Source organism: Cherax quadricarinatus, chromosome 31 (assembly GCF_038502225.1).
Source record: "Cherax quadricarinatus isolate ZL_2023a chromosome 31, ASM3850222v1, whole genome shotgun sequence".
Taxonomy (NCBI): domain Eukaryota; kingdom Metazoa; phylum Arthropoda; class Malacostraca; order Decapoda; family Parastacidae; genus Cherax; species Cherax quadricarinatus.
Genome location: NC_091322.1, coordinates 26,533,237 through 26,556,484, shown reverse-complemented (window position 1 = coordinate 26,556,484; position 23,248 = coordinate 26,533,237). Strand labels below are relative to the sequence as shown.

The window sequence follows — 23,248 nt, the reverse complement described above, 5'->3', positions numbered from 1 at the left end:
TTTGTGGTATGTCAGTGTTTGTTGTGCTGTGTAGTTTGTCTAAAGATTTGTATTACATTTTCTAATATTTAGTGTCCTTCACTCCAAACTTTTTGGTTGTAATATTTTTAACTTTATAATACATTTTTTATAGATACGATACTATGTCAAATTGAAGTAATCTTTGTTGCCAGGTGATACATCGAGACTTAAAAGCGGGTAATGTCCTCCTAACAATGGAAGGAGGAGTAAAACTAGGTATGTATGTTAATTTTGTTGAAATTAGGGTTATTTTGCATCATTCTTGTTTAATTTATTCATTAATTTGTAAAACTGAAACCCTTTCCGGTAGGTGTAAATTCAAGAATTTTCAAGTTCATTGAACTTTGGTTTCTCAAGGAAGCATAACTAAATGTGTGAAAAGGGGGTATTTTTTTTTTTTAAAGCATATACAGTGGACCCCCGGTTAACGATATTTTTACAATCCAGAAGTATGTTCAGGTGCCAGTACTGACCGAATTTGTTCCCATAAGGAATATTGTGAAGTAGATTAGTCCATTTCAGACCCCCAAACATACACGTACAAACGCACTTACATAAATACACTTACATAATTGGTCGCATTTGGAGGTGATCGTTATGCGGGGGTCCACTGTATTCTAATATTTTGGTCTGAGATGCACGTCTTTGCTCATACCATTTCCTTTGTTAATATAAAACTTTTTTTTTTTTTTTTAAGTACAGCAGAGTATATTGACAAAACTTGGTAAAGTACAACCCTGAGAAATGGTGTAAATCACCTCTCCCATGGTTAGTTCTGAAGATGAGGTTCTCGTAGGTATTTCACATCCATGTCAGTTTCAGATGTTCTTTAGGACGATTGTTACTATAAGTTTTCCTCTGTTGAATACATTTTTGGGGGGATGAATTTAAGAGGGATTATTTTGAAAAAAAATTCTTCAGTCATGCACCTCACCTTAAGTCTTGCTCTTCTCCTAAAATCTCGTAATTATTTTCGACAGTTGTCGCCTTTCCCAAATATTCGTAACCTACCATATCAAGTCCCTGATCTGTCCTCTCGTACATTTTTTCTGAAATGTTTTGCAGCAAACGAATAATTTCTATTATGTACACAGTTATGTAGGTTTTTTTTTATTAATCTTGAACATGTATGTACTTTATGGCTTAACTTTACCTTTGTTAGCAGAATATTTTGTATCTCTTGTTACATTGGAAAAAGCATTTTCAGGCAAAAATATCATTTTGAATATACTCTTCATCGTACTTGGTGATGCTTTGAGTGTTGTATAATAAATGCCATCAAATATTTATTTACATAAAGCTAACACTTTGGTTAGTTTTATAGTGATAATTTAAAAAATATTTGTGATAATGTTGGATAAGATTTTTATTTTCAGGGCAGACAAGTCATAATTCTAAAAGATTTAAATGTTGTGATAATTTCCTTTGAAACGTGCACTGAGAAATGTACATATGTATGGTAATATATTTTTTTTTTTTTTCAACAAGTCAGCCGTCTCCCACCGAGGCAGGGTGACCCAAAAAAGAAAGAAAATCCCCAAAAAGAAAATACTTTCATCATCATTCAACACTTTCACCACACTCACACATTATCACTGTTTTTGCAGAGGTGCTCCGAATACAACAGTTTAGAAGCATATATGTACATATAAAGATACACAACATATCCCTCCAAACTGCTAATATCCCAAACCCCTCCTTCAAAGTGCAGGCATTGTAATATAAATATATATATATATATTTTATTTATTTGCAGCTGATTTTGGAGTATCTGCCAAAAACAAAAACACTTACGATAAAAGAGGTACCTTCATAGGAACTCCATACTGGTTAGCTCCTGAAGTTATCCTGTGTGAGACATTCATTGATGCCAAATATGATTATAAAGTGAGTATTTTGCAGTTCTGTTAAATATTGCTTTAACCCGTAAACGGTCCAAACTTATGTATACGTTTTTTCAACATTTGAAAGTAAGTAAAAAAAGTAGATCTTCTTTTTGTTTTTTTACATTTGAAAATGTGTAAAAAAAACTTTGATCTACTTTTTTTTTTTGTTATATTTGAAAATATGTAAAAAAAAATGTAGATCTACTTTTGTAGCGCTAAACATATGAACGTAGATCTGCTTGGACCGTTTACGGGTTAAATAAAATATGCGAGTTTGGTATAGAAATGTGCACAATAGGCTTTTATGACTGTGATCGAGATACAGTTGAAAAATGACTAGGTGTTTCTTATTTCTTATACACATTATCCTCGTGTGCTCTGTGGTTGTGATACTTATCCTGGAACTTTTGTATTTCTTTATCATTCACTTTCAACCCTTTTATATAGGTGTGATGCATAGGATTCAAACATTACAGTGAGGAGATAGTGGAGAAGTCATTCTGAGAGAAACATGTGAAGTGAATATTATACAAAGAATTTAATAGGTAGAAGTTAGTGTGGATAGAAGCTAGATAGGCAGAGGAGGGGTTGTTGAGGTGATTTGTGTATTTAGACAAAATTGGGGGGGGGGGGGGGATTTATGCCCAGGATGAAAGGAAGAAAGGGTAGAATTTTCCCCCATAAGGGTTGAGAGAGGAGTGAAGGTTTTAAGTGATATGGGCTTGAGCATCCATGCTTTTTTCTGCATTCACTTTATATTTCCCTTTTCACATGAAAATCAGCTTCAACCTCTGTAGCTTCTTTCAGATTTCACAATCCTTAGGTGCTGTGTCTTCTTTCAGAGGCATCATTGAACAAATGCACAAACCATTCCATCACTTAATCCCCATCTTTTAGCACTTTAACCTATAAAACACATGGGATTTTACATATAAAAAATTGGGGGAACATAGCTTAAAATTAGAATAATCTCGTTTCTTGACAGCAAAATCACTATGCCATGATGTTCAATTTGGAGCACAGGAAGAAACACAAGGGTTATATGAGTTACAGATTTTATAACAAGTACAGTATTTAAAAATCTTTGTGTAATATATCAGTGCTCAATAATAACCCACAAGGAGAAACTCTGAAGATTAATTGATTTGTATATTTCGACCCCCTACTGGGATCCCCTTCAGCAGATCAGTTAATCTTCTGAGTTGCTGTCTCCATGTGGTTGTGTATTGACAAGTGTTCATTACACTTTAGTTATTCAATAGGCCATTGTTTACTTAAGTGTTTTATTTTTGTTGTAGGCTGATGTGTGGTCACTGGGTATTTCATTGATAGAATTTGCACAGATGGACCCACCAAACCACGAAGTTTCTCCCGTCCGTGTTATGCTCAAGATTCAGAAATCTGATCCTCCTAAGCTCGACTACCCTTCTAAGTAAGCTTCTCTCAAAAATTTAATTATTTAATTACATTTGAAGGTTTGCATCTTGTGTATAAGCCTAATTATATCTTGAATGTGTGTTACACTAACTCAGTTTGGTTTTTAATTTTTTGTTCTTGATGTATAGCAGAAGGCCCATTTTTTTTTTTGTAATGACCCATTTTTCACTGTGAGTACCTGACCGTATGCATACATGATGTTATGCATACCTGACTATACGCATGCGTGATGGTGTATGTACCTGACCATACGCAAATGTGGTGTGCGTACCTGACGGTATACATGAAGGATGGTGTGCGTGCCTGACCGTATGCACATGTGATGGTGTGTGTACCTGACTGTATGCATGTGTGATGGTGTGCGTACCTGACCATATGCATGAAGGATGGTGTGCATACCTGACTGTACACATGTGTGATGGTATGTATACCTGACTGTGCGCATGCAGGATGGTGTGCGTACCTGACTGTTTGGGGTGGAAGGAAGGAGGGCTAGGGGTCATCCCAGGAAAAGTTGGAGGGAAGGGATAAAGGAGGTTTTGAGTGCAAGGGGCTTGGCCACCCAACAGGTTTATGTGGGTGCATTTTAGGAGTGGAAGCAAGTGGTTTTTATGACTATATATCCTAGGTAACTTTTATGAAGGGAGTCAGGAAACTAGCAAGATTTGAGTCCTGGAGGTAGAAAGTACGGTGCTTACACTCTGAAGGAAGGGTTAGGGATGTTGCCTTTCAGTGCAATATCTGAACTCTGATGCCAGCAAGACAATGATTGACTATGATTGTGAAAGCATTTCTTCTATTTCGAGTCCCCCTACCTCAGTGGAAGATGGTTAGTGTTGTAAAAAAAAAATCAAGACACGAGTTTCTAAAACAGTTGTGCATTATAGCAATTTTTATCTGAATGCGAACTAAGTAGTTCGCTAACTGCTACACATACACAGCTTTCTTAAATTCACATCATTCCTCCTTGAACTTCTTGTTTCCTGCTCTTGTACTGGCCTACCTTTCTTTCAAAAGTTGGCCTCCCTCCCAGTAACGGTACCTCCTTGACATATATGCTGTATATATTTTTATATTTATTTTGATTAGGTGTGTGTATGTGTGCGTTTTTTAGCACATCGGCAGTTTCCATTTCTAGGACTCGAGTCCAGCTATTTGGTTTCCCTGAATCCATTCACAAAATGTTACCCTGCTCACAATCCAACAGCTCATCAGGTCCCAAAAACCATTCGTCTCCATTCACTCCTATCTAACAAGCTCACGCATGCTTGCTGGAAGTCCAAGCCCCTCATCCACAAAACCTCCTTTACCCCCTCCCTCCAATCTTTTCGAGGACGACCCCTATCCCGTCTTCCTTCCCCTACGGATTTATACATTCTCCAAGTCGTTCTACTTTGTTACATTCTTTCTAAATGACATAACCACCTCAACAACCCCTCTTCATCCCTCTGACTAATACTTATAGTAACTCCACACCATTTCCTAATTTCCACACTGAATTCTCTGCTTAATATTTACACCACACATTGCTCTTAGACAGGACATCTCCACTGCCTCCAGCTGCCTCCTCGCTGCAGCATTTACAACCCAAGCTTCACGCCCATATAAGAGTGTTGGTATCACTATACTTTCGTACATTCCCTTCTTTGTCTCCATGGATAACATGTTTTGTCTCCGTAGATACCTCAATGCACCACTCACCTTTTTTCTTTCATCAATTCTATGGTTAACCCCTTGAGGGTCTGTGCCGTAGATCTATGGCTTTACATTGAGGGTCCAAACCGTAGATCTACGTCATGAGCTCAGCTCACTCTGATAAGCTGTGAGCGGTAAATTTTGGCTTTGATATGAGAGAATGCATCTATGTGGTATGTGTGCACCACATAAAACAAATCCTGCAGCACATAGTGCATAATGAGAGAAAAGAAACTGAGACCGTAATTTTCTGTTAAAACAACGACTTTGCGGTGTTCTTTCGTATGTTTTTTATAGATGTATTTGCGATTTCTTGGTCTCATTTGATAGAATGGAAGACATATTACAGAAATAGAGATGATTTTGATTGGTTTTATTACTGGAAATGGCTTACAAGTGAACTCAAAGTAGCGGAAATGTTAAATTTTTGCCGATGTTCAAGAGTAAACAAATGACCTCACACGTGGGTCTAATATACGTTCACAAATGTGCTGATATTTTTATACAATTATTACAATATTGCATAACAGTAAATCTTCTATTTTTTGGTTTAAATAAAAATTCATTATGTGAATAAAAAATCAAAATGGAATTCATTAGTAAAGCCTGAAAACGTAACTAATGAACAGAGGAAATGTTGGTTTATTGCCAGGAATGCCTGCATTGTTTATTCTGTACCCTATTTTGAAATTGGAGTACAGTGGACCCCTGCATAACGATCACCTCCGAATGCAACCAATTATGTAAGTGTATTTATGTAAGTGCGTTTGTACGTGTATGTTTGGGGGGTCTGAAATGGACTAATCTAATTCACAATATTTCTTATGGGAACAAATTCGGTCAGTACTGGCACCTGAACATACTTCTGGAGTGAAAAAATATCGTTAACCTGGGGTCCACTGTATTTTGAACTTTGCGTTAAATTGGCCAAAGTACCAGTTTCTGATCACTTTGTTTTGTAGTTGAAACGGTTGACTTGGCGAATTCTTGTGCTCAATCGATAGAATAGAAGTAATACTAGTGAAATAGTTAAGAATTTGGTCGACTGGAATAATGTAATTGGCCTAAAATGGGAGTCAAAGTCCGCAAAATCGCCGATGCATAAATATCGCTGACACATCAAAATTCTCAAGAGCATAATTTCGTCAATTTTCCATCAAATTTCATACTTTTTGTTTTATTACCTTCAGATAAAGATTCTCTACCATTTCATAAGAAAAAATAAAATTATTTTTTGAAAATTCTTGGACACTGGTGCACCCTTTGAAATTTGGCCTCTCGACCCTGAAAGGGTTAACCTCATCCTTCATAAACCCATCCACTGACAAGTCAACTCCCAATTATCTGAAAACATTCACTTCTTCCATACTCCCTCTCTCCGATGTGATATCCAATTTATCTTTAGCTAAATTGTTTGATACCCTCATCTCCTTACTCTTATCTGTGTTTACTTTCAACTTTCTACCTTTACACACCCTCCCAAGCTCGTCCACTAACCTTTGTAACTTTTCTTTAGAATCTCCCAAAAGTGCAGTATCATCAGCAAAAAGTAACTATGTCAGCTCCCATTTTGTATTTGATTCCCCATAATTTTATCCCACCTCTCTTCCCAACACCCTAGCATTTACTTCTTTTATGACCCCATCTATAAATATATTAAACAACCATGGTGACATTACACATCCCTGTCTAAGACCTACTTTTACCAGGAAGTAATCTCCCCTCTCTTCTACACACCCTCACCTGAGCCTCACTATCCTCATAAAAACTCTTTACAGCATTTAGTAGCTTACCACCTATTCCATACACTTGCAACATCTGCCACATTGCTCCCCTATCCACTCTTATCATATGCCTTTTCTAAATCCATGAATGTAATGAATGTATATACAGTGGTCCCTCGATAATCGTCGGGCTCGGTAGTCGTCCTTTTTGGAAATCGTCCCGTTATTTTCGTCCAAACATTGGCTCGCAAATGGTCAGTTGACTTGCTAATCGTCGTTCGTCCTGGACACGTACTCAAGGCTCTGAGCTGCCTCGGCCTCCCTTCCCAGCCAGTGTGCCATTGTTTACCAGTGAGCGATGGTCCCCCTCACTTGTTCATACGAAATATTTCATAATATTCCATTCATTTTAGTGCTTGCAAGTGCTAAATAAGCTACCATGGCTCCAAAGAAAGCTCCTAGTGCCAAGCCTTTGGTAAAGGTGAGAAATATGATTGAATTTAAGAACAACATCATCGGACAATGTGAAAGTGGCGTACGTGTGGCCGAACTGGCCAGGATGTTTAACAAACCCCATACAACCATATCTTCCATCGTGGCAAAGAAAAAGGAAATTAAGGAAGATGTTGTTGCTTGGAGAAAATTGTGGCTAGATTGTGTCCACAAGAGGATTTTGAAGGGTTTGTGGCCGACCCTGATGAGCCTATGTCAGTTGTGAAATCTGTTGTGGCATTGGGGAGTTCCATGGGGTTAGATGTGAGTGGAGGATGTGGAAGAGTTGGTGGAGGACCACAATGAAGAGCTAACCACTGAGGAGCTGCAAGAGTTTCAGCAGGAACAGCAACAGATCGCAGCTCAGAATCTTGCTGCAGAGGAGGAGGAAGAGAGATGGAAGAAGGTGCCTTCTTCAAAAATTAAGGAGATTTTTGAAATGTGGGGTAGGATGGAAAGATTTATGGAGAAACATCACCCTGAGAAAGATGTTGCAAGCCATATCGGCAACTTGTACAGTGACAGAGTCTTGGCCCATCTTAGGGAAGTTTTAAAGAGACTCCAGAAACAGAGCTCTCCGGACACTTTTTTTGCGAGACAGGACTCTAGTGACTCTCAAGCTGGTCCTAGTGGCATTAAGAAACAGAGAAGTATGTAACCCCAGAAAAGGACTTGGTACCTGAGGTGTTGATGGAAGGGGATTCCCCTTCCAAACAGTAACTAATCCAATCACTCTCCTCCAGTCTTCCATACACTAAGAAGAATTGCCAATAAAGGTAAGTGTTATGCTGTTAATGTTTCATTCATAATGTCCCATTGTATTGTTTATGTACTACATCTATATTTCATGTAAAAAATTTTTTGTTTTAATACCTCTGGGTGTCGGGAACGGATTAACCCTTTGACTGTTTCGGCGGCTGTATATATACGTCTTACGCGGTACCATGTTTGATGTATATATACTCATAAATTCTAGCGGCTTCAAATCAAGCAGGAGAAAGCTGGTAGGCCCACATGTGAGAGAATGGGTCTGTGTGGTCAGTGTGCACCATATAAAAAAAATCCTGGAGCACAAAGTGCATAATGAGAAAAAAAAACTCCGACCGTTTTTTTTTAATTAAAATGCCGACTTTGTGGTCTATTTTCGTATGGTATTTATGGGTGTATTCTCGTTTTCTTGGTCTCATTTGATAGAATGGAAAACATATTATATAAATAAAGGTGATTTTGATTGGTTTTACTATAAAGAACCTGGAAATGGAGCTCAAAGTAGGGGAAATGTTTATTTTTGCCAATGTTCAAAAGTAAACAAATAATGCCATTGTCCAATAAATGTCCAACTAGCCATTCTAATATGCAGTCATGAATGGGTTGACATTATTTGTACAATTATTACAGCATTGCAGTAGTCTGCATAACAGTAAATCTTGAATTTTTTTGTTTGAATAAAAATTCAAAATAGAAAGCAAGAGTAATATCAGAGGGGCCTGGAGACGTGACTGATGAACAAAGAAAATATAATTTTAGAGCCAGGAATGTCTGCATTGTTCATTCTTGACCTTATTTTGAAGTTGTCACATTTTTTAATTTTTGTGAAATTGGCCAAATTGCAAATTTCTGACCACGTTATTGGGTAGTTGAAATCGGTAAATGGGCAGTTTCTTGTGCTCAGTCGATAGAAAAAACGGAGTTCTAAAGAAATAGCTATGAGTTTGGTTGACTGGAACAATGTAATTAGCCAAAAATAGGGCTCAAAGTGGGCAAAATTGCCGATTTGTAAATATCGCCAAGATCGCTAACTTCGCGAGAGCGTAATTCCATCAGTTTTACAATTTTTTTTTTTTGTCATTACAATCAGGAAAAGATTCTCTATCATTTCATAAGAATTTTTTTTTTTTTTTTTAAATTTTGCGACACCAGGAGACACCTCAGGATTGGGGATTGCGACAGACAAGGGGTTAATTGTATTTATATTATTTCTTATGGGGAAAATTGATTCGAAATAGTGTATTTCGATAATCGTTGCACTTCCAGGAACGGATTAATGACGATAAACGAAGGACCACTGTATGTATGCATGTTGAAAAATATAAATATATATATACAGTGGACCCTCGGGTAACGCCTTTAATCCGTTCCAGAGAGCTAGCCTTTATCCAAATTAATTTTCCCCAAAATAAATAATGGAAATCCAATTAATCCGTTTCAGGCAGCCAAAAGTATTAACAAAATTTTTTTTTTTTTGAAGATAAAATATAAATATACATAAAGAAAACAATGACAAATAAATATAAAGCACTAATAAAATGGATAAATGAACATTTAACATCACACTTACCTTTATTGACTTGTTGGTGTATGATAGACACGTAGGAGGCAAGAGGAAGGGAAGTTTATTATGCTTCAATATGACGCTAATATCATCTCTACGGCTTATTTATCTATCGCAATTCATCTAATATCACATTGTTTATAATGTTAATAACATAAAAACATGATTATTTTATTCATTCTAGAGTACATATGTCATAATGTATGAGAGGAGTAAATGGTGTAAGTGTTGTTGTTGGGTTTATAAGGGCCACTGAGAGCAGCCATACATGGTGGTGGTGGCACCAGCAGAACCCACCACCACTGTTCACACTTAATGTACATAATTTATAAATAAGAAATACACCTACCATCCGACTTACGACCTGCTCGACTTACGACCACTCAACTTACGACCGTGTTTTTTATGCCAAATTTCTGGGAAATAGACAACTATTTGTGTTGTACACAGTGTTTATCCTAAACCTTACAGTATAAAATACAGTACTAACAGCATAAAAAGTAAAGTAAAACATGAAATACCAAAATAAAACAATATAATAAAGTCATGACAAAAATGTTTTGTTGATATTCAGTAGTAAAGTTCGACTTACGACCATTTCGACTTACGACCGGTTTCTCGGAACCAAACTCGGTCGTAAGTCGGATGGTAGGTGTATATCTCTTTTCTTTCAACAAACCAGCCGTATCCCACCAAGGCAGGTTGGCCCAAAAAGAAAAAAACAAAAGATTCTCTCTTTAACTTTAGTACTGTATACAGGAGAAGTGGTTACTAGCCCTGCCTCGGTGGGGGACGGCCGACATGATAAAAAAAAATTGTGTATATATATATCTATATATATAATATGTAAGAATGTGTTTGAGAGGATGTCCTGGCATATGAATAATGAGAGAAAATTAACTATTTTCTCTTATTTAGCTTTGTCTTTCTACCACAGATATTCCAAGGAATTCAATGACTTCATTAGCAAGTGCCTTGTGAAGGACCCAGCTCTTAGACCAAGTGCTGTGGAACTTCTGCAGGTAAAATGTTTTAAATTTGGGCTTTGTTTAGTAAAATATTACATAAAGGCATAAGGAAAGAGTATTTTGTTTGAAACTGGTTAGATTTTTGTTTTGTAAGTTTTGTTCACATTTGCTTTTTTGGGGAGTTATTGAAAATTACTCCCAATGGTCATGACAGGACTTGAGGTATTTGCTTAAAAATGCATTATTTTCTATTTGCATATTTCACCATGTTTTCAGTATTTGCAAGAGCAGTTTAGGAAATCTGGCATAAATTGTAAATGAAAGACTGGATGCATGTACAGTATTTTCGTTATTTCTCTTATGTATTGTTTTTTTAAAATTTGATCTTCAAACTGTTCATCTTTATAATTTTATTTCAGCATCCATTCATCAGCAAAGATTTAGATGTGAAGCCCATCCGCGATCTTCTCTTGGAGTACAAAGCTGAAATTGTGGATGAGGAGGTGTATGAGGATGGAGATGTGAGTATTGATGATGTAACAGTAGTTGTTTTGCACCACTTGTCTAATTGATGCTTATTAAATTAAAACATTTGAATTTTCTGTGCCTTCTAGTAGTAGTATTAACTGATATGTCATACATTAATATAGTGATAAGAAAGTGTACTGTAGGACAAAAATACAGAAAATTAATTCTATAATCTTGCTTCTATCAGATTTTCAGGGAATGAGTTATTTTTTGATGTAAGTGGTCATTACCTATAGAATGAAATAGGAGGTCCAAGGGAAGATTGGTGGAGGCATGTCAAGATGTTACTAACTAGGCTCTTAATCGGTGACAGTCACTTGGTGAAATCACTCGCATATTCTTGAGACTTTCACAATATACTGTTATAATGTGGATTTAACCTTATTGCCTTTTGTCACTTGCCTTGACAGATTTAGGCCTTTATAGAGATGTCATTAAAGTTAAATTACTGACACTAGTATGCGTAATAAACATAATATGTGGGGGTGAAGGAATATTTTAAATCCTCTGTTATCATGGTGTACACTTCGCTGTATAAAAAAAAAAAATTCTCATGTTTGACTTTGACTTTATTACTTGATGTAATTGTCATTTTTTTTTTTTTTTTGTTGGAGGCTTGATACAGTTTTTGAATCACTATGCAGATGGGGAAGGGTGGAAGGTACATATTTAGTTAAATAATATACGATGTACAGCTATCAAAAGGTCAAGTAATGGAAATGATGTTAAAGCAAAACTTAAAAAACAAAATATCAGGATTTGAGCAATGTAGGGTGTTCAGGTGATTTGAACTAAAAGTTCACATATTCAGGTGGCTTGAGCAAAAAGTAGGGTGTGTTTAGGTGGTTTGGGCAAAAAGTATTGCGTGTTCAGGTGGTTTGAACATTTTAAGAGAAAATATAAAGTAACGTAATGGCTGAAAATATATGAAGTAAGCAAAACAAATTGGAAGAAGGAAGATCAAATATAGAGTTGGAAGGACAGATAATTAAAAAAAGATTTGCAGCATGAGTGATAAACCTTGTTTGTTGTATTTTTTAAAAGTACAGTGGACCCCCGACTTATGAACAGCCCCCAACTCGAGCAATTATGTAAGTGTATTTTTGTAAGTGATTCTGTAAGTGTATTTTTGGGGGTCTGAAACGGACTAATCTAATTTACAATATTCCTCATGGGAGCAGATTCGTTCGGTAATGGCACCCGAAGAGCCTTCTGGAACGAATTATTATCGTAAGTCGGGGGTCCACTGTACAAAAATTTTATGAGGAAGTATTCTGTTGAAAGAGAATTTAGAGGAATAAACAAGATTGAATGACTTTGGGCAAACTGTGTATGGGTTAACTTGCCGAATACCAAGGAATGGATTATTTAATATGATTAGTTCTTGTACATTATTAAATTCACAGTATTACTGTGTAATTTGCCTCCATATATTTTGTATGCTCATGACTGTAAAACAGTAAATTGTCAGAAGTTTGGAAATTTAATATAGTTGAGGATTTTAAATGAAATTTATGAAATGCAGACTCTTGAATTGTAGTCAGATTTTATCAAAATACGGGCGAGGCATTAAAATCTTAAATGAACAACCCTCAGATTGCATACTGGTATGTACACTCAGTTCTTATGAAGCCCCTCCATGCACTGCAATTTTTTGTAAATGTAATTGGAAAAAGTACAGCCACAATAGAATACAGCATGGCAAGACCTTCATAGTATGTGCTATTTAATTTTCATTGTAATTTTTCAGTCTCGTGTACAAAGAGTTACACTCTATGGAGGAGCTTTATAAGAGTTGATTGTAGTATAAAATATCCAAAAAATTAAGGCTTAGCTGTTTATCTGTAGCCACAGTACTCTGTTATTCTCTTAATAAATTGTTTCTGTATCACATGCCCCAAAAAAGTTTGGCGTGCTGTTCTCTTGGTAGTATGGTAGTCTTTTTTAAATAGCTGTGTATTAGACATTATTTGGGAATGAATTAGGTTTTGTTTAGAAATCGGAAAGCTCACGGCTGATCATAGTTATGCGTTAATGTTTCACACGCACAAGGCAGTGTTTGGAACTAAAGTATATTTTAAATTAGCCATTGACTTTTTTTTTTTCTCTCTCTAAGGTATGAAAGTGCAACCAGATTGAAAATTTGTTTGTCTGTTGATATTTGATGTAAAACTTTTTGATTGTCAGTGTTAACACTTGAATGTTGATATTTCTGTGGTGACTATTGTAAATAATAGTCAGGTGATTTGAATAGTGTGTTTCCCACCATGCATTAATTTTTTCAGCATTATCACTCCTTGCAGACTTAATCTTTTGAAACTCTATTTTAAAGCAGCATTAAATACTGTACATTAATCCCTTCGATCTAAATAACAAATGTCCTGCTACATCAAATCTAGATCTTGTTTTCCTGAGTAAATAATAGTGTTAAGATTAGTGAAGGTGAAGTTTTAATTGCAAACAATACATTACTGTAAAATATGCTCACTCGTCACCTCAACTTCCCCACCCTCACGCTCGGTCACCTTAATGCGTTGGTGGGGGGTTTGTGATTTTTCTGGGGATGGGAGGGCATCTTCATTAGGAGGGGGTGCCACTCTTCTCACAGGGTTCTTACCTCAGAGCCCAGCATCTGTTTTGTCATAAATGGTGGACATTTCCTCTCCTCTAAATTTGCTCATGTTACTGGCCACTGACATGGAATGCTATATGACATGGATTGTGGAATATGAAAAATGGATTTTGAATGGTTTTGCTTGCATTGTGATCGACTTTTGTAATGTGAGATTGAGTTGCTCACGACAATAGCAAGTTGGTATTGATAGTGTAAATTTGCTACATAATGTTAGAAATAGATGTGTTTAAGGTGCTGAATAATCAAAAGATTCCAGTGCTTTGTAAATTCAGTAGTTCAACATTCTATCTCTAATTAGGTGCCATAGTTTACCTTACCACTTACTATCCACATGTGTGTCAGATGTAAATTTTTTTTCTTGCATCTGTCAGTAAGTGATCTGGTATACAGGATGAGATTTTTTAATAGTTCATTGAAATGCCAGAGGTATAGTTATAATAGTGGTAATAAATGTACTGGCATCTCTTTTTTACACTCTAAATGAATGGCATGGCATCTAGACTAAAGTCATGCCATAAACACTTAATTCCCATAATAAGACACTTGTGCTCTGTGAACCATATGCTCACATATGGCAAATATGTGTTGTATATATGAAATTAGAATTAAAATGTTGCACAGTGTTGAGTTAGTATAAAGTGAGGGGGAAAACTTTATATTCCAGACATTAGTGTCAGGCAGGGCAAGGGGTATTTATCATTGTATGTTGTAAATAGACTGGATAGTCAAGGATATTGGTGCATTATTTTATTGGTATAGATGATGATCTTTCAACAAACCGGCCATATCCCACCAAGGCAGGGTGGCCCAAAAAGAAAAACGAAAGTTTATCTTTTTAAATTTAGTAATTTATACAGGAGAACGAGTTACTAGCCTCTTGCTCCCAGCATTTTGGTCGCCTCTTACAACACGCATGGCTTACGGAGGAAGAATTCTGTTCCACTTCCCCATGGAGATAAGAGGAAATAAACAAAAACAAGAACTAGGAAGAAAATAGAAGAAAACCCAGAGGGGTATGTATATATATACTTGTACATGTACGTGTAGTGTGACCTAAGTGTAAGTAGAAGTAGCAAAATGTACCTGAAATCTTGCATATTTATGAGACAGACAAAAGACACCAGCAATCCTACCATCAGGTAAAACAATTACAGGCTTTCGTTTTACACTCACTTGGCAGGACGGTAGTACCTCCCTGGGTGGTTGCTGTCTACAAACCTACTACCTATAATTGGTATAGATATAGAAGTACAGGTCTCCCTCAACATTCACGTTTTCAACTTTCACGGGCTTCACACATTCGCGAATTCCCAACCGCCAAATTCCCAGCCACCAAATTCCCAGCCGCCAAATCATATTTAAGTTTCCCGCCACCTGCGAGTCCCTACTACCCTCCCTCCGACCCCCGCAACTGGCAGCCAGCCCTCCCACCACTCAGTGTGGTGAGTGTTTTGTTTGTTCATTATTTGCTATTAATCTACAGTATAAATAATGTAAACCCATTCATGACTGCATATTGGAATGGCTATTCGGACAGGTATTAGACGGTGACATCATGTGTTTACTCTTGAACACTGCAAAGAATTAAACATTTCTGCTACAGCTAATAATAACAATAGTAATAATAATAATAATAATAATATAATAATAATAATAATAATAATAAATATGATATAATTGAAGGAAATTGTACAAAAATACGAGGGAGTGGTTGACACATCGTCAGTGTGACTTTGTTTATGCTGGAGTGAACATTAGTCTCCCTGCTCTTCCATACATTTCACAATAATTCATTGTGTTTGGTGCTTGTAGATTGAGTGTGACTGGAGTGGTTGAGGCAGTGATTGAGGCAATGGTATTTAATAACACATGTTAATAATACATGTTATTAATAATATGTACTATTATTATTTATAACATTTTTTTTTTTTTTTTTTTTCAACAAGTCGGCCGTTTCCCACCGAGGCAGGGTGACCCAAAAAAAAAAAGAAAGAAAATCCCCAAAAAGAAAATACTTTCATCATCATTCAACACTTTCACCACACTCGCACATTATCACTGTTTTTGCAGAGGTGCTCAGAATACAACAGTCCAGAAGCATACACATATAAAGACACACAACATATCCCTCCAAACTGCCAATATCCCAAACCCCTCCTTTTACTCTCCATATACTCTGCTCTTCTTATAACACTTCTGCTTTGTAAAAACCTCTCATAAGCTACCTTTTTCTCTTTTATCACACCCTTTACTTCATCATTCCACCAATCACTCCTCTTTCCTCCTGCCCCCACCCTCCTATAACCACAAACTTCTGCCCCACATTCTAATACTGCATTTTTAAAACTATTCCAACCCTCTTCAACCCCCCCACTACTCATCTTTGCACTAGCCCACCTTTCTGCCAATAGTCGCTTATATCTCACCCGGACTTCCTCCTCCCTTAGTTTATACACATATGTTATTAAATACATACATGTTAATATTGGCAGTTTGGAGGGATATGTTGTGTATCTTTATATGTGTATGCTTCTAGACTGTTGTATTCTGAGCACCTCTGCAAAAACAGTGATAATGTGCGAGTGTGGTGAAAGTGTTGAATGATGATGAAAGTATTTTCTTTTTGGGGATTTTCTTTCTTTTTTGGGTCACCCTGCCTCGGTGGGAGACGGCCGACTTGTTGAAAAAAAAAAGAAAAAAAAAAAAGTTAATAATAATACATGTTATTAATAATAACATGTACTATTATTATTTATAGCATATGTTATTAAATACCACTGCCTCAACCGCTGAATTATTGTGAAATGTTTGGAAGAGCAGGGAGACTAATGTTCACTCCAGCATAAACATAGTCACACTGACGATGTGTCAACCACTCCCTCGTATTTTTGTACAATTTCCTTCTTCAATTATATCGTATTTATTATTATTATTAATTATTATTATTATTATTATTATTATTGTTGTTATTGTTATTATTATTATTGTTATTATTAGCAATAGCAGAAATGTTCGATTCTTTGCTGTGTTCAAGAGTAAACACATGATGTCACCGTCTAATACCTTTCCTAATAGCCATTCCAATATGCAGTCATGAATGGGTTTACATTATTTATACTGTAGTTTAATAGCAAATAATGAACAAACAAAACTCACCACACTGAGTGGTGGGAGGGCTGGCTGCCAGTTGCGGGGGTCGGAGGGAGGGTAGTAGGGACTCGCAGTGGTGGAGGCAGTGGTGGAGTCTGTGGTATTTAATAACATACATGTTATTAACATACATGTTATTAAATAACATACAGGTCTCCCTCAACATTCACGAAGGTTAGGGGATCAAGAGCCTCGCGAATGTTGAAAAACCGTGAATGTTTGGTGCCCCACTATATTGTAGGGAAATATAATACAATACTGCTTCCTTTACTTGTTGAACCATGAACAATCATAAAATACATGAAAACGTCGTAAATTGTACTAAATACATACGTTATGCCTTAACATGTATGTTATTAAATACCACTGCCTCCACCACTGCAAGTCCCTACTACTCTCCCTCCGACCCCCACAACTGGCAGCCAGCCCTCCCACCACTCAGTGTGGTGAGTGTTTTGTTTGTTCATTATTTGCTATTAAACTACAGTATAAATAATGTCAACCCATTTATGACTGTATATTGGAATGGCTATTTGGACAGATTTACTCTTGAACACAGCAAAGAATCAAACATTTGTGCTACTGCTAATAATAATAATAATAATAATAATAATAATAATAATAATAATAATAATAATAATAATATAAAAATAATAATATAATAATAAAAATAATATAATAAAATAATAATACATAATAATAACAATAATAATAGTAATAATAAATACGATAGAATTGAAGAAGGAAATTGTACAAAAATACGAGGGTTGAAGCAGTGGTGGAGGAAGTGGTTGGTGCATCGTCAGTGTGGCTTTGTTTATGCTGGAGTGAGTATTAGTCTCCGTGCTCTTCCAAACATTTCACAATAATTCATTGTATTTGGTGCTTGTAGATTGAGTGTGACTGGAGTGGTTGAGGCAGTGGTATTTACTAACATATATGTTATAAATAATAATAGTACATGTTAATATTAATAACATTTATAATAATAAATGTTATTCATAATGTACTATTATTATTTATAACATATATGTTAGTAAATATCACTGCCTCTACCACTGCCTCTACCACTGCCTCTACCACTGCCTCTACCACTGCCTCTACCACTGCCTCTACCACTGCCTCTACCACTGCCTCTACCACTGCCTCTACCACTGCCTCTACCACTGCCTCTACCACTGCCTCTACCACTGCCTCTACCACTGCCTCTACCACTGCCTCTACCACTGCCTCTACCACTGCCTCTACCACTGCCTCTACCACTGCCTCTACCACTGCCTCACCCACTGCCTCACCCACTGCCTTTACCACTGCCTCAACTGCTGCCTCACTCACTGCCTCTATCACTGCCTCTATCACTGCCTCTACCACTGTCTACCACTGTCTCACCCACTGCCTCTGCCTCTACCACTGCCTCACCCACTGCCTTTACCACTGCCTCTACCACTGCCTCTACCACTGCCTCAACTGCTGCCTCACCCACTGCCTCACCCACTGCCTCACCCACTGCCTCACCCACTGCCTTTACCACTGCCTCACCCACTGCCTTTACCACTGCCTCACCCACTGCCTTTACCACTGCCTCACCCACTGCCTCACCCACTGCCTCTACCACTGCCTCTACCACTGCCTCTACCACTGCCTCAACCACTCCAGTCACACTCAATCTACAAGCACCAAATACAATGAATTATTGTGAAATGTTTGGAAGAGCACAGAGACTAATACTCACTCCAGCATAAACCAAGCCACACTGACAATGCGTCAACCACTGCCTCCACCACTGCTTCAACCCTCGTATTTTTGTACAATTTCCTTCTTCATTTCTATCGTATTTATTATTATTATTATTATTATTATTATTATGCTGTGTTCAAGAGTAAACACATGTCACCTTCCAATACCTGTCCGAATAGCCATTCTAATATGCAGTCATGGATGGGTTGACATTATTTATACTGTTGTTTAATAGCAAATAATGAACAAACAAAACACTCACCACACAGTGGTGGGAGGGCTGGCTGCCAGTTGCAGGGGTCGGAGGGAGGGTAGTAAGGACTCGTGGCGGTAAACTTAAATATGATTTGGCGGTTGGAAATTCGCGAATGTGTGAAGCCCGCGAAAGTTGAAAACGCGAATGTTGAGGGAGACCTGTACATTATTAAAGCATAATATGTATATATTTAGTACAATTTACGACCTTTTCATGTATTTTATGATTATTCAAGGTTCAACAAGTTAAGGAAGCAGTATTGTAATATATTTCCCTACAATATATTGGGGAACCAAACATTCACGGTTTTTCAATATTCGCGAGGCTCTTGATCCCCTAACCCTCGCGAATGTTGAGGGAGACCTGTATATATGTATATATATAGAAGTTCTCCATGGGGAAGTGGAACGGAATTCTTCCTCCGTAAGCCATGCGTGTTGTAAGAGGCGACTAAAATGCTGGGAGCAAGGGGTTAGTAACCCTTTCTCCCGTATAAATTACTAAATTTAAAAAGAGAAACTTTTGTTTATCTTTTTGGGCCACCCTGCCTCGGTGGGATACGGCCGGTGTGTTGAAAGAAAGAATATATAGAAGTCGTCCTCGAAAAGGTTAGAGGGAGGGGGTAAAGGAGGTTTTGTGGGCGAGGGGCTTGGACTTCCAGCAAGCATGCATGAGCATGTAAGATAGGAGTGAATGGAGACGAATGGTATTTGGGACATGACGAGCTGTTGGAGTGTGAGCACGGTAATATTTAGCGTAGGGATTCAGAGAAAACGGTTATTTTTATATAGCCGGACTTGAGTCCTGGAAATGGGAAGTACAATGCCTGCACTTTAAAGGAGGGGTTTGGGATATTGGCAGTTTGGAAGGATATGTTGTGTATCTTTATACGTATATGCTTCTGAACTGCTGTATTCTGAGCACCTCTGCAAAAACAGTGATTGTGTGAGTGAGGTGAAAGTGTTGAATGATGATGAAAGTATTTTCTTTTTGGGGATTTTCTTTCTTTTTGGGTCACCCTGCCTTGGTGGGAGATGGCCGACTTGTTAAAAAAAAAAAAAATATAGAAGCCTCTCCATGTAGGTTTTAGCTGATGTCGGTATGATGCAGGTATTTCACAAAAGTCGATCAAATGGGAAGAAGTAGGGCCCATGAAGTACAGCTCATTCCCACTCTTTAACAGTAGACAAATAGATAGCTAAATAAAATCCTGTTCATTTTTCACCTTCAACATGACTAATACTAGGGAGAAAGAAATGAATGATTGATTTTTTAATTTAGGGGGTTGCTTTGGTGGAAGAGGGGGGGGGGGGACAAATTGTTAGCATTTTGGTGCAGTTCAAAAGAATTTTAAGCATGTATCAAAGAAATTCCCTTTCCCAAAAACTAAAACTAATCAGAAATGCAATTAGAAATACAGGGCATATGTTATATGTAGTGAAAAATTTCAGCCATTTTAGCACTGCTTTAGAATTGAGATGTTGTATTGCTTGCTACTTAAGTATAACATACACACTAACTCTATCCAAGATCTTGTGCAACCCACTGGTAAAGATGTAATGGATGTTATTCACCAGTTTCTAATCAGAATATTTAAAATGTACTAACAAAGGGTATTTTCTGTAATGATGCTGCAAATCAAAAGTTGGAAAAAGTAATTGCTAGACTATTCACGTTAATGGGTGAAATGTGTTGCAAATTCCACAACCTAGTCTTGGAGTAATGCAGTTTGGTGAACAGTAGTTTCATTCATTACAGTTAAGATACTCTGTAAGGAAACACTTGTGTCTTTAACTAGATTTTATTTTTTAAAATATATCCTCAACACTTTTTATGTGGAAATTGTATCACACAAATTTTATACTTGTCATATATTTGTGAGTATTTTGTGATCTACTAATTCTTCGGCTTGATATTTGCTGCGGCTTTTGCACTGAACACCCTTTTCCCCTAGCACACCCTCTCTTTGCTTATTTCCATGCCTTCAGAAGGGAAAAAGGAAAAAAAGGGAACAATATAAGAGAGTTGGTAAGAAAAGCAGTTCTGTTTACACTTTGAGGTGTTTAGCAAGTGCTAGTCTTCAATGTTGTGTTGTCTTTCCCTTCCCTTCCCTCTTGTCATGTTCATATTTGTGTGATAGTAACATATACACATCTAAACTTGAACACTCGCACACCTGCTCAGGCTTAAGGTTAAAACTCCCTTGATTCACGCGTGTTAAAAAATTGTGTTAACTGCTATGATTCCTTTCTAGAAAAAAATATACATGTTCATGTATTATTTGTAAAGTTTGCAATTATACAAGACTTGTTAATATCCTAGTCTCTTGTTGAGATTAAATATTTTTGTTAATTGATGAAAGGAATAATTGTTTAATTTAAAAATTTGTTCAGCATAAATTGAGTCAAAGCATTGTATTTTGGAAGAAGACGTTGGGGGTTGGCTAAATAATGTAGTTAAGATTGATTTTTTTTTTTTATCAATTTAACTTGTAAACTAAGAGGAAGGATGTTTAAAGGAGTGTTAAGTGGTAGATGGATCTAGTACTTCTGGTGATTCATTGTACACAATTTTCTCATGGATGAATGATGCAGATAATGTTAGCTACTGTACTGTACTTAATTCATTCCCAGTATAGGTGTTAGCAAAAAAGAACCTTCAGCACTTCAGTTTTATATAGTAGTTGTTATTGAGAAACTTGACATGTGTGCATACTATAAATTGTTAATGTTGAAAAATATGTATGCTCATTTTCTGTAGGTGTTTTAGAAAAGTTTCTTAGGCATGTTTCTGTTGTGTTTAGGTGTTAGAGAAACATTTTAGTAATACATTACCTGTAAGTATTAAGACAAAAATCTTTTAGGCATATACCTGTAGCAAACCAATTGTCTTTAGTACCCCTATGGTAACAATTGCTGTGGGGAAAGTAAAGGAATTGCCCCTTGTCATATTAATGTTTTTTCTTCCTTTGCCACATTCATTGTTGTGCTACATTGTGGTCACCCATAATGTGTCAGAAATTCCATATTTCTCTTTAATAAATTTCTCCAGATTCCCTGACTTCTTGTGTTTTCAGTACTTTGCTTTTATTGCTTTTTCCAATACCTTTAAATTCCTGTTTGTTTGCAGTAACCTTCTTCCTTGTCAGAGATTATCATTTCAAAGAGAACAGAGATATATTGTGCATAATAGCTAGTGATGCCTTAATACTGCAAAATATGAAGTTTTGCCACAATTAAAACTTTTTGAAGATTTCTTGTACAGTAGTCGACCCCTTTGAGGGAAATTCATGGAGTGAATGAAAATCAAGGATACAAATAGTTATACTGAAGTATACAGCCTTGGTTCCATTTCTTATTTCAAAATACCAATGACTTTGGTGTCTGATTTTAACTTTGGGACATATATGAACATCAGAGAAGCATTAAGTTTTTCACTTTCTCATGATGGGGTTCTTTGTATTCAAATATTGTTTATATTTTAGGAACAAATATGTCCTGTTTCATGTAATTATCAGAAACAGATTAACACTGATAAAATTAGTTAGAAAATTTAAATGGTAACTTGAAAAGCAGTTAATAATGTAGTTTAGGATGCAAAAACGAGTAACACATTGGGAGTGTAGTATTGTGCCTGTTAACTCCTCGTTGATATTACATAAACACTTTAATTATGTTTCTATCCTTGTAGGTAAATGTCTTTTTTTTTACCCTTTGGTTCAAATAATTCTTTTTTTTTTTAATTTCTGACATAAAATTTTTAACTTCATGCAATAAAATTAAAATTAATTGTACATTTAGTTGACACATGTATTGTGCTTGTTGCACTTAGCAGATTTCCTTGATAAATGAATATTATATGAGTTTGTAACTATTGACTTAGTTTACATTTTCATACAAGAATTTGTGCTCACTGAAGTGCATATTATTATAATGGCTAATTTCCAATAAATTCACTACCTAGAAAGGGTATTTATTAGAATGAATTCAGATGATTTTCACTAAAAGTTGTATAGTTTTATTGTGTGCATTATAATACTAATAGACTGTTGTGTATGCTAGAATAGTTTTGCCAATCACTTGTTTGTGTAATCAGCATTGCGAGAGTTAACGCACAATGATAAATCCTTTCAAAGGTCAGTTGAAGGCACTTCATCATTAAAGGGGTTCATTTAATATTATGTTGCCTCTTGTAAGGTCTAGTGTTGCCTATAGTTGATCATACTGTAGTCTGCTCTTAATCTGAATTTGGTGGCTGGTCCTATTTACATTGGCCCTTTCTTGACCCCACTGAGTGCCCCCCCATGGACCTGGCCTTGCTGCCAGAGGTATGTCATAATTAGTACAGTCTTAGCTGAGAGCTTCCCTACACAGTTGGACAGCTGGAC

At 36.6% G+C, this 23,248-nt stretch overlaps 1 protein-coding gene across 10 annotated transcripts in view; it reads left to right on the top strand.

Moving 5' to 3' along the window:
* Positions 1-23,248, top strand: part of Slik (Sterile20-like kinase) — an 82,352-nt gene that overhangs the window by 20,172 nt on the left and 38,932 nt on the right. For 9 of the 10 annotated variants that reach the window (XM_070090272.1, XM_070090273.1, XM_070090276.1 and 6 more), the window contains exons 5-9: positions 174-237; positions 1,778-1,908; positions 3,206-3,339; positions 10,525-10,609; positions 10,975-11,076. In XM_070090272.1, the coding sequence (XP_069946373.1) occupies positions 174-237; positions 1,778-1,908; positions 3,206-3,339; positions 10,525-10,609; positions 10,975-11,076 (516 nt within the window). Of the gene's footprint in view, positions 1-173; positions 238-1,777; positions 1,909-3,205; positions 3,340-10,524; positions 10,610-10,974; positions 11,077-23,149; positions 23,189-23,248 lie in introns of those variants that run through there. The other variant, XM_070090279.1, reaches the window with a different exon arrangement.